Genomic DNA, 15,593 nt, shown 5'->3' with positions numbered 1-15,593 from the left:
GACCCTTCCTGCCTCCAGTGATTCCTCAAAGATCACCACCAATGCCTCTACAATCTCCTCAGCTAGCTCTTTTAGAACCCTGGGGTGTAGTCCATCCAATTCAGGTGATTTATCCACCTTCATACCTTTCAGTTTCCCCAGAACCTTCTCCTTAGAACATAGAACAGTACAGCACAGAACAGGCCCTTCGGCCCTTGATGTTGTGCCGAGCAATGATCACCCTACTTAAACCCACGTAACCCGTATACCCGTAACCCAACAATCCCCCCATTAACCTTACACTATGGGCAATTTAGCATGGCCAATCCACCTAACCCGCACATCTTTGGACTGTGGGAGGAAACCGGAGCACCCGGAGGAAACCCACGCACACACGGGGAGGACGTGCAGACTCCACACAGACAGTGACCCAGCCAGGAATCGAACCTGGGACTCTGGAGCTGTGAAGCATTGATGCTAACCACCATGCTACCGTGAGGCCCCCTTTTTTTTTTTTTTTTAAAGATTATAGATCATAGAATTTACAGTGCAGAAAGAGGCCATTCGGCCCATCGAGTCTGCACCAGCTCCTACAAAGAGCACCCTACCCAAGGTTAACACCTCCACCCTATCCCCATAACCCAGTAACCCCACCCAACACTAAGGGCAATTTTGGACACTAAGGGCAATTTTATCAAGTCCAACCCACCTAACTTGCACAACTTTGGACTGTGGGAGGAAACCGGAGCACCCGGAGGAAACCCACGCACACACGGGGAGGACGTGCAGACTCCGCACAGACAGTGACCCAAGCCGGAATCGAACCTTAGTTATGTCTTTGTAGTTACCCTTATTTAATTGTAATACCGTTACACCTGATTCCAGCTTCTCCCTCTCAAACTGCAGGGCAAATTCTATCATATTGTGGTCACTGCTCTTCAAGGGTTCCTTAACGCTAAGTTCCCTAATCAAGTCTCCCTCATTACACAACACCAAATCCAGAATTGCCTGTTCCCTCGTGGGCTCTACCAGAAGCTACTCCAAAAAAAATCTCTAATCCCTTTTCTTAGGATCCACTACCAACCTGATTTTCCAGGCAACCTGCATATTGAAGTCCCCCATGATTATTGGGATATTGCCTTTTTTACATGCTTTCTCCCTGATTTATTGTCTGCCCCACATCCTGACTACTGCTAGGGTGTCTATACGCAACTCCCATCAGGCTCTTTTTACCTTTGCGATTCCTTAACTCTACCCACAGAGATTCTATGCCTTCTGATCGTATAACACTCCTTGGTATCGATTTAACTTCATTGCTTACTAACAATGTAACCTTGCCCCCTTTCCCATATGCCTGCCCTTTCGATAAGACACACATCCTTGTATATTTAGATCCCAGCCCTGATCCCCTTGCAGCCACGTCTCCGTGATGCCCACAACACGGTACCGGCCAATTTCAACGTGCACAACAACCTCATTTACCTTATTCCGTGTACTGCACGTATTAAGGTACAATACCCTAAGTCCTGCATTGACCACCTCCCTTCTCACACTTGTCACCTTTTTTGCTCTGCCTGAGGGTGATGTTGTTCTTTTATTTTTGTTCTCTATTTCCCCTTCAGCTATGACACCTTCTAAGCTAATGCTCTGGTTCCCACCTCCCCGCTATACTAGTTTAAATTCTCCCGAGTGACACTAGCAAACCTCCCAGCCAGGATATTGATGCCCCTCGAGTTTAGATGCAACCCATCCTTCTTGTACAGGTTCCACCTGCCCCGGAAGAGAGCCCAATGGTCCAGAAATCTGAAACCCTCCCCCCTACACCACTGGTTTAGCCAGCTGCTTAGATGCACTATCCTATTTCTAGCCTCACTGGCACGTGGCACAGACGTAATCCTGAGATTACAACCAGAGAGGTCCTGCTTTTTATCTTACTGTCTAGCTCCCTGAACTCCTGCAGGACCTCATCACTCTTCCTGCCTATGTTGTTAGTACCTATGTGTACTACGACCTCTGGCTGTTCATCCTGCCCCGTCAGGATCATCTGTGTTAGTTGAGAGACAGCCTTGACCCTGGCATCAGGGAAGCAACACACCATCTCTTTCACTTACACAGAAGCACCTATCTGTGCCCCTGACTATAGAGTCCCCTATAACTATCCTCCCTTGCTGAGCAGCAGAGCCAATTGCAGTGCCACTGTTCTAGTTGCTGTTGTTATCCCCAGGATACTACCCCCCCCCCCCCCCCCTCCAAATAAAGGTATTAATCTAGTCAAGCTACAAACATAGGACTACTTGCATGCCAAACAGCATAAGTAGCAAGTAATAGACAGGGCTATGCAATTCCACAACCAACAAGTCAGATCTAAACTCTGCAGTCCTGCCACATCCAGTCATGAATGCTGGTGGAAAATGAAATAACTCAATGGAGGAGGCTGCACAAATATCCTCATCCTCATTGATGGAAGGACCCAGCACATCAATGCAAAAGAGGAGGCTGAAGCAGTCGCAACAATCTTCCACTCTGATCCATCTCGGCCTACACCGGAGCTCCCCAGCATGTAGTCTTCAACCAATTTGATTCACTCCACACAAGATCAAGAAAAGGCTGAAGACATTGGACACTGCAAAGGCTGCGGACCCTGACAATATTCCAGCAATTGTACTGAAGACTAATGCTCCAGAACTTGCCAAGCCGCTGGCCAAACTGTTCTAGTTTAACTACAATGTTGGCATCTAACAGGCAATGTGGAAAATTGCCCAGGTTACGTCCTGTGCTGAAGAAACAAGGCCAATCCAATCCATCAGTCTACTCGCGATCATCAGTAAAGCGATGGAAGGGTCATCAACAGTGCTATTAAGCGGCACTCAGCAATAGCCTACGAAGTCTGGGTTTTGCCAGGGCTATTGAGCTCTGAAGCTCATTACAGCATTGGTTTAAATTCAGACATGAGCTGGTGAGGTGACATCAAGGCCAAATCTGAGTCAATGGGATCAGGGGGAAATACCCTCCACTGGTTGGAGTCATACCTGGCACAAGAAGGAAGATCTTCATGGAGGTCGATCATCTGCAGTGTTGTCCTGGAACGGGGGAGCTCCTCGGTGTAGCGCCCTAGGCCCAACTACCCTCAGCTGCTTCATCAATGATCTTCTTTCCATCATAAGGTCTGAAGTGGGGATGTTCGCTGATTGCAAGTCCTCAGATAATGAAGCAGTCCATGTCTAAATGTAGAGAAGGACAATATCCAGGCTTGGGCTGGCAAGTAACATTCACGCCACACAATGACCATCTCCAATAAAAGGATCTAAAAATCCCCTCTGGACATTCGTTAGTAACAGTCGTGTGTACCATCTACAAGATGCACTGCAGGAACTCACCAAGATTCCTTAGGCAGTACCTTCCAAATCCACAACCACTACTATCTAGAAAGAGACAAGAGCAGCAGATTCCTGGGAACACTACCACCTGGAGGCCCTCCAAGTCATTCACCATCCTGACTTGGAACTATTCCACGGTTTCTTCGCTGGTCAAAATCCTGGAATCCCCTCCCAAATGCACAGTGGGCGTACCTACATCTCAGGACTGCAACCGTTCAAAGAGGCAACTCACCATCACCTTCTGTAGGATAACAAGGGGTGGGCAATAAATGTTGGTCTAGCCAGCAACATCCACAAATGAATTTTGAAAAAGTGAGCTGGGACTGGCACCTTACCGTATTGGGAGCACATAACGTTGCACTAAGATTTTACTACACCTAGCACTCAAAGGTTTGCGACAATGGCAATATCACAGACAATGATGCTGGCCTTACCAGCGACACCTATATCCCATGAATAAAGTAGAATATGAGGAGAAAAACTTACTTGTTCAACTTCTGCTACTGCCTTTGAACCTCCGCCCATAGCTTTAAAAAAGAAAAGAAATTTTAACAATATAGTGAAACTGTACAAAGCAATACTTGCTGATAGTCCCAATAACATTACCAAATGCCCAATACCAGACCCTTGCAAATTTTAAATGGCAGACAGATATGCATCAAGTACATTCACAACATAAAACAATTGGCAATGCAGGAAAGTATGATGTGAGAGGTGAACTAATCTTTACATCAGATATTTCTCTACCCAATATGCTCAACAGCCAATAAACCACTCCTTCTCTGGACTATTTGCATAGCTTGATCTTGGGGATAATGGGGTTTCTTAGCTGTTGTGGAAACTGGATAAGAGAGATCGGCAAAATACAAACTTCTGGAATGGTCATTGGAATCCTGAAATCACAAGAGGGTTACAGGGGAAAAGTGGTATTTCACTGGTGGCATTCGGCCCCACTCAGATTTCTTCCTCTGCTAATTCTGCTAAGCCGGATACTGTGTGATTCCACTAGGTAGCATCGAAGGACGTTGTTAATTTAAATGTGCCACTAGTTAGAGACAACATTTGGTCATTAATATTACACCTCTGCTACATGGGGCAGGATTTCATTGCCAAAATTGTGGCTTTGTTGATCTACACATTTCCAATGATATTGGTATCTGGTGGCTTTTACATTTGATCTTAATAATAGAGCATTTGCAAAGTTTGTGGTTTCATATTGCTGATTACGCTGACCCAATTGTTTGCAGTTTTGTTCTTGTGATAGTAGGACAGTCCTGGGTATTGCAGATTTGCCCATTTTCATTGAGTCATCATTTCACTTAGTCTACTTTTGCCTTCGTCATTCCTCAGGAATAGTATTTTTCAGTTCCCCCCCTTACCAGAGGGTTTTTAGAAGTTTTATGTTCCACAAAGCCCAAAATATGCTCTTATTATGGAGAAGTCAGATGACCAAGGCTTCAAATTTCCTAATTATAAGCTATTATCTGGACTTCCAACTTGGGTATGGTCAATCAGCCATCTCTGCATCTGTTTCTTGAACAAAACTGTCAGCCAGAGATGTCACTGGGTACATGTAGAATTTCCCTGACTACCATTCTGTTCAGTTTGGTCAGATTTGGATACCTGTTCTCTCAGAGCTATGCAAAGATGACACTACTGTAGTTCCTATGTGTATAATAGCTGCTTTAAAGCTTCAAACCAATCCATGAGCTCTGGTTTCCAGCTCTTTTTACAGCTTTTGTTTACTTTTCTGAGTCTGCACCCAGGTCAAACCAATGAAGCATCATGAGCATGGTCATCTCTTCCAGGGCCGTGTCTGCGTGGGTCTAACCCTCACAACCCAAAGATGTGCAGGGTAGATGGATTGGCCACGCTAAATTGCCCCTTAATTGGAAAAAGAATAATTGGGTACTCTAAATTTTAACAAAAGCTCTTCTAGGGTTATATATTTCATATACTTGTTACCCAAGGTCCATTTCTTCCTGAGTTTGCATAAGGAAAACATCACTTATGGATCCCAGCAATTTCTTTTACACGGATTTCAACACTTTTTGAAGAATGACTCTAAAATAATAATTTTTTCTTTTTAATTACCCCCAACACAGGAATCACTTAATAATGTACATGCCAGTGGTGTGAAATTCTTGGAGGTGCCATTATTTTTGATCCATACACTCAAGACATGAATTTTCCAGTGAATGAAGTAATGGGTCCAAAGTTGTGTAAAAATAAAGTGGGGTGGGCGGCCTTCTCTAAATCTATTAAAAAAAACATGGCAGATCCTAAGATCAAGACATCCCTTCCTCAATAGAAAAGGATAATGAGCTAAGGAAATAACCTGAAGTCACATCTTGCTGGCATTTATGCAGAATTAAGCACAATCTTATGAGGGCATGAAAAAAAAAGAGGAGAAAAGCTGCAGAGGGCACAACTGATCTTGGAATAAAATGCTTAAATAGCTTACAGCACATACAATGATAATTTGAAATAACAATACCTGATGCAAGTCATAGAATCATAGCATTTACAGTGCAGAAGGAGGCCAGTCGCCCCATCGAGTCTGCAGCGGCCCTTGGAAAGATCACCCTACCCAAGCCCACACCTCCACCTTATTCTCGTAACACAGTAACCCCACCCATTTTGGGCACTAAGGGCAATTTAGCATGGCCAATCTACCTAACCTGCACATCACCGGAGCACCCGTAGTAAACCCACGCAGACGTGGGGAGAACGGCACAGACAGGGACCCAAGCCAGGAATCAAACCTGGGACCCTGGAGCTGTGAAGCAACTGTGCTAACCACTGTGCTGTCCAAAGTCCCTTGGGGCTTAATGTGCTATCAATTCAGGTCCTCAAAGGTGAATTAGAAGAATATAGCAGCAATGTAACCTTGTAACAGTGCATAGCAGATACAAGGGGAGCAATGCTTACCAAGGTAATCCTGGAAAGGCATTTTTCTCACAGCAAGTGGAAGTTTCATAATTGCACGGCTGTAGGAATTATCAACTGTGAGGAGAAGATCGTTGAACGCGTTTTCCATCTCTTTCTTTCGCCGTTCAACTACATAAAGGAAAAAAAAGCCACAGTTCACACCAGCAAACATCAAGCGCAATTACTGATTGACAGATTAACTAATGTTCACCTTCATTCAGAATTTACTGTTCGAGGAGAGGGAATTACTGGAGAGAGAAAAAAGCAGCAGCATTTTCCACCAGCTCATTGCAACCATTGAAACTAAAGCACTTCGGCAAAATATCAATCACCCAAACTCAAAATAAAACTATAACTATACCAATGATAATATTTGGAGGGGGGGGGGGGAGGGTGCAGGATGGAGAATGGAAACAAAAATATTGTTCAAAGATTGTCTGACCAGAAAATGTATTTTTTTTTTTTAAATCACACAAACAGAAATAAAAATAGAAAATTGTGGAAACACCATCAGGCAGCATTGTGGAGAGAAACAACATTAATATTGCTGGTTATTTATCTTTCACCAGGGGGCTAAAAGTCAAATTAGTCAGCTGTCCATCAATTCAAGGATAAAGCCAACTCAGGTTCATGAATTCCTGCTATGGGTCTTCATGTGATTTAATAGGCAGATTCTCAACGCGCACTCCTTTGAGCACATGGGGCCACACACCCAAGAGGCAGTGGGACCAATGTGCAGGATTGGTGTCCTTTTCTTTCCTTCTCTGTCACCACTCAGCCTCATTGTTAAGGCATTTATACTTAAAGCATGATGCAGCTTGACTGAATCATGGACAATAATGATGGAGGGGGTTTGCACCCAATTCTCTCATGTTTCAAGGAGAGCTTCAGAGTTTTCCCTTTGTCCTTCCCTGGAATGCTGGCCATGTGAGAATTAAGAAAACAGGAGCTGGAGAGGAAATGTTTTTCGATGAGTCCACTAAAGTTGGTTTTGCAGGCGTTTTGTCTGAATGTTTCGAGATGGACACTAGGATATATTTGACAACCCTCCCATTGAATCCTGAGGATGCAGCAGAGGCATTGCAAATGGAATTTCTCCAATGGTCTTATACTGACTGACATCACTGTCCAGATCTCACTGCAGTACAGAAATTTGGTGACAACAACTGCTTTGTACATTAGGATTTTTGTTGACTTGCAGAGGTCTTTGTTGTCAGTTGTGGCCGTAGTTTGTAGAAAACCGAGCTGGGGTTGGATCGCCTTTTCACTGGTGGCTGTCGAGATATGGGAAGTGTTTAACATATTCCAGAGTCCCTCCTTCAGCTTATATAGAAAGTGGAATATTTTGCTCACCATTGGACAGACGGAGTTTCTTGCATGCAAAATTGAAGAAATTGGGACTGGCTTGCAAATCGTTCAAAGTGGGTGATGACACTGCAGTCATCCTCAAATAGTGGATCATGTATGTCTATGGTGGTCAGTTTAATTTTGGCATGGAGACAAGTAAAGTTAGGGTTTTCCATCTTGGTGGTATTTCAAACTCCAGATCTTCGTTGAGGTGAATAGCGAACTGTCAGATAGATTGTAAGTTCTATGTGGTCGGAAGGCTAGATTGTAAATACTATGCGGTCGGAAGGCTGAAAGTCAAATTCACATTGGCATCATCTCCCTTCGATAAGCAAAGAGGAACAGGAAGATAGGGCAAAGTTGGGGAGACAAAAAGATACCTCTGCAAGAGTGGATACAGGATTAACTAGTTTCAACAAAACAGAATCAGGGAAAACTAAAAAAAAAACCCTTCTGCACAAACTTCTTTGTCAAATATTGTCCTATAGTTAACTGAACTCACTACCTTCAATGTCAAAATCATTCAGGAAAGCTTGAAGCTTTTCATACTTCTTTAATTCCATGGCATTCTTTTTGCGACCAGTTGCTTTCCGTCTGCAAGGCATTGTTTCCTGAAAGAGAGGAATTGGACATTGTATGATGCAAGATAGTCAGTGCTGAAAGGGATTGCTGCCAAATAAAACGTGCTTGGAACAAGTGTTTAGATTTACCTTTCCTCCTTTTAGAATTCAGATGTCAGAGTATGCCATCTGTTTTAAACCACTGTTTGGAAAGATGTTGCCAAACAGTTACTACAGTTCACTAACTTTATATCACTCAACTTCATCCCATCATATGTTTTTTGAAATTAGGGCTATACAAGTTTCTTCCTTTCGACCTGAGCCTTACAGGACTGGATCCACCCTAATACAAAAGGACATCACTGATATAGCCATCAACCAAATTTTTGACTTGTGAAATGGCTGGAGGACATTTCAATTATTGCAAATCTCCAATGCATCTGCAGACATGGTTTGGTCTTCCCAGTCCCAAGCGTCTCTTGCCAACTCCCTGTTGCATTACTCATTCCAGTTTCTAGGAGCATGGGATGGAGATCCTGATGGCCTGCATCAGATTCAGTCAGCAGAGACAGTGTTGCCTTCCTAGACATTGCCCCATGGCTGATCAGACTGTGGATCCATTTTGTTGAGCCCAGATCTAGAGTGCTGTACGTAACACCAGGAAGCATTAATTGCCGCTGTGACATTAGCCAGTCAGCACTCTGCCCAGCATGCACACTTTGCTAAATCGCTGGCTTTTACAGCCGACCAAGCAGGCCAGCAGCATGGTTCGATTCCTGTACCAGCCTCCCCGGACAGGCGCCGAAATGTGGTGACTAGGGGCTTTTCACAGTAACTTAATTGAAGCCTACTCGTGACAATAAGCGATTTTCATTTCATTACTCTGGACATAATCTCTTACTGCTGTACCAAGGGCAGACCTAGCTGAGAAGAGAACACAACTGCAGCACCATCATTGCTAAACTAACAACCACGGGTGTGCTCTCCTGTCCCAACTACCCTCCAAGGTCTGCCTTTCAACTTTCCCTGGTCTAGATCAGGGTGTAACCACCTTGCTTATCCACCAACTTATCTGGGAACTGGCCTTGCACATTAAAGCTTAAGAGCTCATTCTCCACTTTGGTCAGCCTATTCCACCATTTTCACTTCGTCTGCAATCCATCCTGGATAGGACAGGCACTTCCCAAGTCCAGATGTTCTAGACTAATGTGGACTTCGCCATCCTTGATCATACAGGGCAAGATGTGGTTTACAATATGGATCAGACTAGTGCCCTATACGTTTGGATTGTCCAGGGCGTTCTGGCTCCCAAAGTCATCATTGCTCTTTCTGGGCTCACAGGCAGTAGCAAAAACTTCAGCCCATATTCTAGATTTTCTCTCAAGTCATTCAAGAGGTGGCCAGGGCATCCAGCAGCTCAGGCCCATCCAGTGCGTGACAACTTAAACTAGAAGCTTAGTGCTGCAATAACATAGACGGAAGGGATACAGTGTTCCTGACAGTCATTTCAAACTAACTGAACCACCTTGGAAAGACCATCTCAAAATACCTACTTCATATTGTTAATCAAAACATTCATTCAATATGAAGCAGACAACTGTGTAGTTAGCTTGCCCAAAGAAACGTGAACAAAAAGAGTTATGACAGCTTTATACAGTCAATAAAATAGTTTGTTGGCTCTGTAGTAGAAAATCATTTTTATACATTCCTTTATCGATACCATGGAATTGTTAACAGCCGAGTAACAGCCGAGTACTTTATTTGGTACAAGGACAGTCAGTTGCAGCCCACCAATGGCAGATGAATACCAAGAACCAGAAGAAACACCAGGGTAGATGTGCAAACTAGCACAGTGCTGTTTTTCTACCCAGTTATGGTTTAATTTTGCTATTTAGTTACCACCTATCCTAATTTTTAGAAATAGAAAATGATACGATTCTCTCTGCAAGTGCACTTATACAGTGCCGTAAGGGTAGGAAAATCTCCCAGAGCACTTCACAGGAACGTTAAGAGACAGGAATGGGCCAGTGATGTCAACAGAAACAGTAAAACAGGTCACAAAAAGCTTGATCAAAGCAGTAAGTTTTAAGGAGAGTTTTGGAGGAAAGTGAACTGTAAACACGGGGGGGGGGGGGGGGGGGGGGGGAGAGCAGAAGAGGGCAGCTGAACAGAGGACTTCAATCTAGCTCATAAATAAACAGGTCCACCAGCTCCTGGTTGGAGGCCAGAGGATCAGGGAATTTAAGGAGATTGGTAGTGGAGAAAAGCCAGCAGTAAGCTTTGCAGTGCAGGGCAATCTGTATCGAGCATTGCCTCCCTGCCCATCCTGAGCATGTCCTTTCCAAGTTTCATCCAGTTCCTTATATCCCATGTGACCTTCTAAACGAACAACTACTGTCCCCCACTAACAAAGAACTCTCCATCAAATATCATTCCTCCACTGTCTCCACCCCAAGGCTGATCTGAAGAACTATAACAAACTCTAGGTTACAATCACACAGGCAAGAATTGCCAGAAACAAGCACCCAGGGTGCTTCGCTAGCACTGGCAAGGACAGACACCCACACAGACCACAAAACATTATTGGTTTCCAAGACAGTGCATCAACAATCTTCCTTCCCCAAGGACAGCCCCACCACAGTGGAACAAACTGAAGGAAAAAAGTCAATAACACCATCGCTGGAAATCTCCAAGACCCATTTTCAGATCATTTTATTTTTACGCTTAGGATCATGACTGTCAATTTGGTGGATTCAATTATGGGCTTCCAAAAACGAGCAAAGCAAATATTGGATACATAGTTGTCCGGGGAGAGGGTGATCAAGGATGTTCATGGTAGGAGTCACTGGGATTGCTCTTTGAAAAAGATGGGCTGAATGGGCCCCTCCTGTGCTGCGGGTTTTCTATTCTATTTTCCAGGCTCTCTCCACAGGTGCTGTCAGACACGCCGAGATTGTTCAGCATTGTCCATCTTTGCAGCTCTGAACCACATTCATTCACGTTGACGGATTGAGGAATTGTGATGGCGACAGAGCCCGAGTGGAAAGGACAGCCTCACTCCGGCTGGCTCCCCGGCTTCAACAGTCTCCCTCAGAGCAACCAGAAACCCACCACCCAACCCGGGGGATTAAAAAACCCATACACCGAACTACTCACATTAACGCACCGATACCCGTTCCCCGGTTACTCACCGCAGCGCAACACCTCTCCTCTCAGCAACTGCGCGCCAACAACGGTTTGGATTTCAAATTCAGCCGAATCAACCAACCAGACAGCACCGATCCGCAACCAATCAGGGCGCGGCGGCCCTAGCGACGGCCAATCACCGGGTAATATTGGGAACGGCCAATCACCGGGTAATATTGGGAACGACCAATCACAGCCTCGGTGTGCGGCCAATCAGAGCCACGCCGGCCGGCCAATCACAGCCCCGCCACCTCGCTGGGCGGCCAGTCAGGGCCTGGCGTTCTTAGCGGCGGCGGCACCTCGCAGCGTCAATGGCGGAGGGTAATCGCCGCCGGACTCGTAATGATCTATAGCGACAGATTTTCGAATCCCACCACAACAGGTTCAAACTCCATAAAATAAATATCTGGCATTAAAAGTTTAATGATTTTTAAAAAAATGTTTTTATTGGAGTACATATTGTACAGTATACAAGCAGTTAGGGTAACTGTGCCGATTACAATGTACATACCAATTTCCTCTGCTTGCTCCGCTACTCCGAGGACTGCCACTCTTGGTCACAGTTCCACCCTCACCTTGGACATTGCCTCGGAGAAGGCTGGCCAGAATCCAACAAATCTGGGGCATGCCCAGAACACGTGGTTGGCCGGGCCTCCCTAACGCCGTTCACCTTTGTCCTCTGGATAGTCAGCACGAATTTGTGAGGGGTAGGTGTTGCCTCACAAGTCTTACTGAATTCTTTGAGGAGGTGACCAAGCACGTGGATGAAAGTAAAGCAGTGGACGTGGTGTACATGGATTTTAGTAGCGCATTTGATAAGGTTCCCCATGATAGGTTTATGCAGAAAGTAAGGAGGCATGGGATAGTGGGCAATCTGGCCAGTTGGATAACGAACTGGCTAACCGATAGAAGTCAGAGTGGTGGTGGATGGCAAATATTCAGCCTGGAGCCCAGTTACCAGTGGCGTACCGCAGTGATCAGTTCTGGGTCCTCTGCTGTTTGTGATTTTCATTAATGACTTGGATGAGGGAGTTGAAGGGTGGGTCAGTAAATTTGCAGACGATATGAAGATTGATGGAGTTGTGGATAGTGAGGAGGGCTGTTGTCGGCTGCAAAGAGACATAGATAGGATGGAGAGCTGGGCTGAGAAGTGGCAGATGGAATTTAACCCTGAAAAGTGTGAGGTTGTCCATTTTGGAAGAAGAAATATGAATGCGGAATACAGGGTTAACAGTAGGGTTCTTGGTAATGTGGAGGAGCAGAGAGATCTTGTGGGTCTATGTTCATAGATCTTTGAAAGTTGCCACTGAAGTGGATAGAGCTGTGAGGAAGGCCTATGGTGTTCTCGCGTTCATTAGCAGAGGGATTGAATTTAAGACTGTGAGGTGATGATGCAGCTGTACAAAACCTTGGTAAGGACACATTTGGAGTACTGTGTGCAGTTCTGGTCGCCTCATTTTAGGAAGGATGTGGAAGCTTTGGAAAAGATGCAAAGGAGATTTATCAGGATGTTGCCTGGAATGGAGAGTAGGTCTTATGAGGGAAGGTTGAGGGTGCTAGGCCTTTTCTCATTAGAACAGAAAGGATGAGGGGCGACTTGATAGAGGTTTATAAGATGAATCAGGGGATTAGATAGACAGAGACTGAGACTTTTTTCCCCCAAGTGGAACAAACCATTACAAGGGGACATAAATTTAAGGTGAATGGTGGAAGATATAAGGGGGAATGTCAGAGGTAGGTTCTTTACCCAGAGTAGTGGGGCATGGAATGCACTGCCTGTGGAAGTAATTGAGCCGGAAGCATTAGGGACCTTCAAGTGGCTATTGGATAGGTACATGGATAACGGTAGAATGATGGTAGAATAGGGGCAGCAGGGTAGCATGGTGGTTAGCATAAATGCTTCACAGCTCCAGGGTCCCAGGTTCAATTCCCGGCTGGGTCACTGTCTGTGTGGAGTCTGCACGTCCTCCCCCTGTGTGCGTGGGTTTCCTCCGGGTGCTCCGGTTTCCTCCCACAGTCCAAAGATGTGCGGGTTAGGTGGATTGGCCATGCTAAATTGCCCATAGTGTCCTAATAAAAAAAGTAAGGTTAAGGGGGGGGTTGTTGGGTTGCGGGTATAGGGTGGATACGTGGGTTTGAGTGGGGTGATCATGGCTCGGCACAACATTGAGGGCCGAAGGGCCTGTTCTGTGCTGTACTGTTCTATGTTCTATGATGGGGTGTAGATCAATTTGTTCTTAATCTAGGACAAAAGTTCAGCACAGCATCGTGGGCCGAAGAGCCTGTTGTGTGCTGTATTTTTCTATGTTCTAACTACAGAACATCTAGGGGCTGGTTTAGCACACAGGGCTAAATCGCTGGCTTTTAAAGCAGACCAAGGCAGGCCAGCAGCACGGTTCAATTCCCGTACCAGCCTCCCCAAACAGGTGCCGGAATGTGGTGACTAGGGGCTTTTCACAGTAACTTCATTTGAAGCCTACTTGTGACAATAAGCGATTTACATTTCATTTTTCAGATTAAATAATGTATTGTAGAACAACTGTGATAAATAAAATACTAAACTACTAACAGTAATGAACTATTGTAGAACTACTGCAAAATATGGTTGTCCTCTAGCATGACCGATTCCCAACTTCCTGGCCACAGGGGGTTTACACTGCCATCTAGCGGTCGGAGGTTGTGCGTAACATTATATACAAAATTGCTTCATGCACGTTACCACATCACCTAACTTTTACAAATCTCTGTTGGCTATCTCTGATCAACTAAAAACTTTCAAGGCATTTAGTTATGCTATCCTTAATTATAAACTGTAGAAATTTCCTGACAATAATCTTTATTATTGTCACAAGTAGGCTTACATTAACACTGCGATGAAGTTACTATGAAAATCCCCTAGTCACCACACTCCTGCGCATGTTTGGGTACAGAGAGGGAGAATTCAGAGTGTCCAATTCAACTAACAAGCACAAGTCTTTTAGGACTTGTGGAAGGAAACTGGATCAGCCGGAGGAAACCCACGCAGACATGGGGAGGACGTGCAGACTCTGCACAGGCCGTGACCCAAGCCAGGAGTTGAAGCAGGGTCCCTGGCGCTGTGACGCAACAGTGCTAACCACTCTGACAACAGATGTGTGGAGTTTGCACTTTCTCCCAGTGTCCAAAGGGCTGGTTTAGCTCAGTGGGTTAGGCAGCTTACCCGAACAGGCACCAGAATGTGGCGACTGGGGGCATTTCACCATAACTTCATACTTGTGACAATAAAAGATTATTAAAATAACCAGGTTAGGTGGGTTGGCCATAATCAATTGGCCCCTATGTTAAAAGTATAGGTCGGGTTATGAGGATAAGGTGGAGGCATGGGCTTAGGTAGGGTGCAGACTCGATTAGCCAAATGACCTCCTTCTGCACTGTAAATTCTAATTCTATGTTAGGCTAACTTATCTACAATTCCTGGGCTTCTCCCTCATCCTTTCTTAAATAGAACAATGATATGCAATTTTCCAATCTAAAGAAATAACTTCAGAATCAAGACAACTTTGGAATATAATAGTGAATGCACCTGTTATGTCCCATGGTATGAACAATACGGAGGTAAATTTAAATAGCATAAATGTCTCTTCTCGCCCCCCGACCCGCCGTCACAAACCCCTCGGTATTTGTGATCCAATTTCTATTCACCCAACAGCATACTCGAGATAGGATGAACTCAGAATGATTATTTTATTTGCACACCCTCAATGCAGATTGCAGATCAGAAAATTGTGTCCTTTGCATTTTTACAGTAAAAGAGGGATGGAGAAAAGAAAGATTTTACAGTACAGAGACCACGAAAAAACAAAATATTATTTCACGTGGGTTCAGAGTCCAGAATTAAAGTCCAATGAGGTATTACTTGAGCAGCCTGAAAACCAATACTACATAATTCACTTTACCGGTGCTGTTGACTTCACACGATGGGATAGATATAAAGAGATGAGTTACTCTGTAGTGTATATAGGTGATGGTACAGAAGTTCCAAAATAAATAGTGCAAATGGACCCAAGTATTCAATCTGGGTTGCGCTCCTTCACGGGGAAGATGCTGGGTGGATAGTAAAGGTGCCAGGACGGTTGAAAACTCAAATACAGAAAACCAGCCAATCAAACACAGGCCGGGCAAGTTGTCGCTAATCACACCAGGGCCGCTTCAAGCGGAGCCAATCAAACTGCTG

General features: G+C 44.9%; 1 protein-coding gene across 4 annotated transcripts in view; it reads right to left on the bottom strand.

Moving 5' to 3' along the window:
• The window catches only part of cdca8 (cell division cycle associated 8), a 39,142-nt gene extending 23,662 nt beyond the window's left edge, over nucleotides 1-15,480 (bottom strand). The window contains exons 1-4 of one of the 4 annotated variants that reach the window (XM_038801241.1): nucleotides 15,316-15,480; nucleotides 8,140-8,245; nucleotides 6,288-6,416; nucleotides 3,843-3,883 (exon numbers count right to left, since the gene is read on the bottom strand). In XM_038801241.1, the coding sequence (XP_038657169.1) occupies nucleotides 3,843-3,883; nucleotides 6,288-6,416; nucleotides 8,140-8,239 (270 nt within the window). In that variant the 5' untranslated portion in view covers nucleotides 8,240-8,245; nucleotides 15,316-15,480. Of the gene's footprint in view, nucleotides 1-3,842; nucleotides 3,884-6,287; nucleotides 6,417-8,139; nucleotides 8,246-11,350; nucleotides 11,450-11,891; nucleotides 12,048-15,315 lie in introns of those variants that run through there. The other 3 variants (XM_038801252.1, XM_038801236.1, XM_038801246.1) reach the window with 3 other exon arrangements.
• Nucleotides 15,481-15,593: the final 113 nt, after the last annotated feature.

The sequence above is a fragment of the Scyliorhinus canicula genome, chromosome 1, assembly GCF_902713615.1.
Source record: "Scyliorhinus canicula chromosome 1, sScyCan1.1, whole genome shotgun sequence".
Taxonomy (NCBI): domain Eukaryota; kingdom Metazoa; phylum Chordata; class Chondrichthyes; order Carcharhiniformes; family Scyliorhinidae; genus Scyliorhinus; species Scyliorhinus canicula.
Note: the sequence above shows the minus strand (reverse complement) of the source record. Positions and strands in the feature narration are given on the sequence as shown.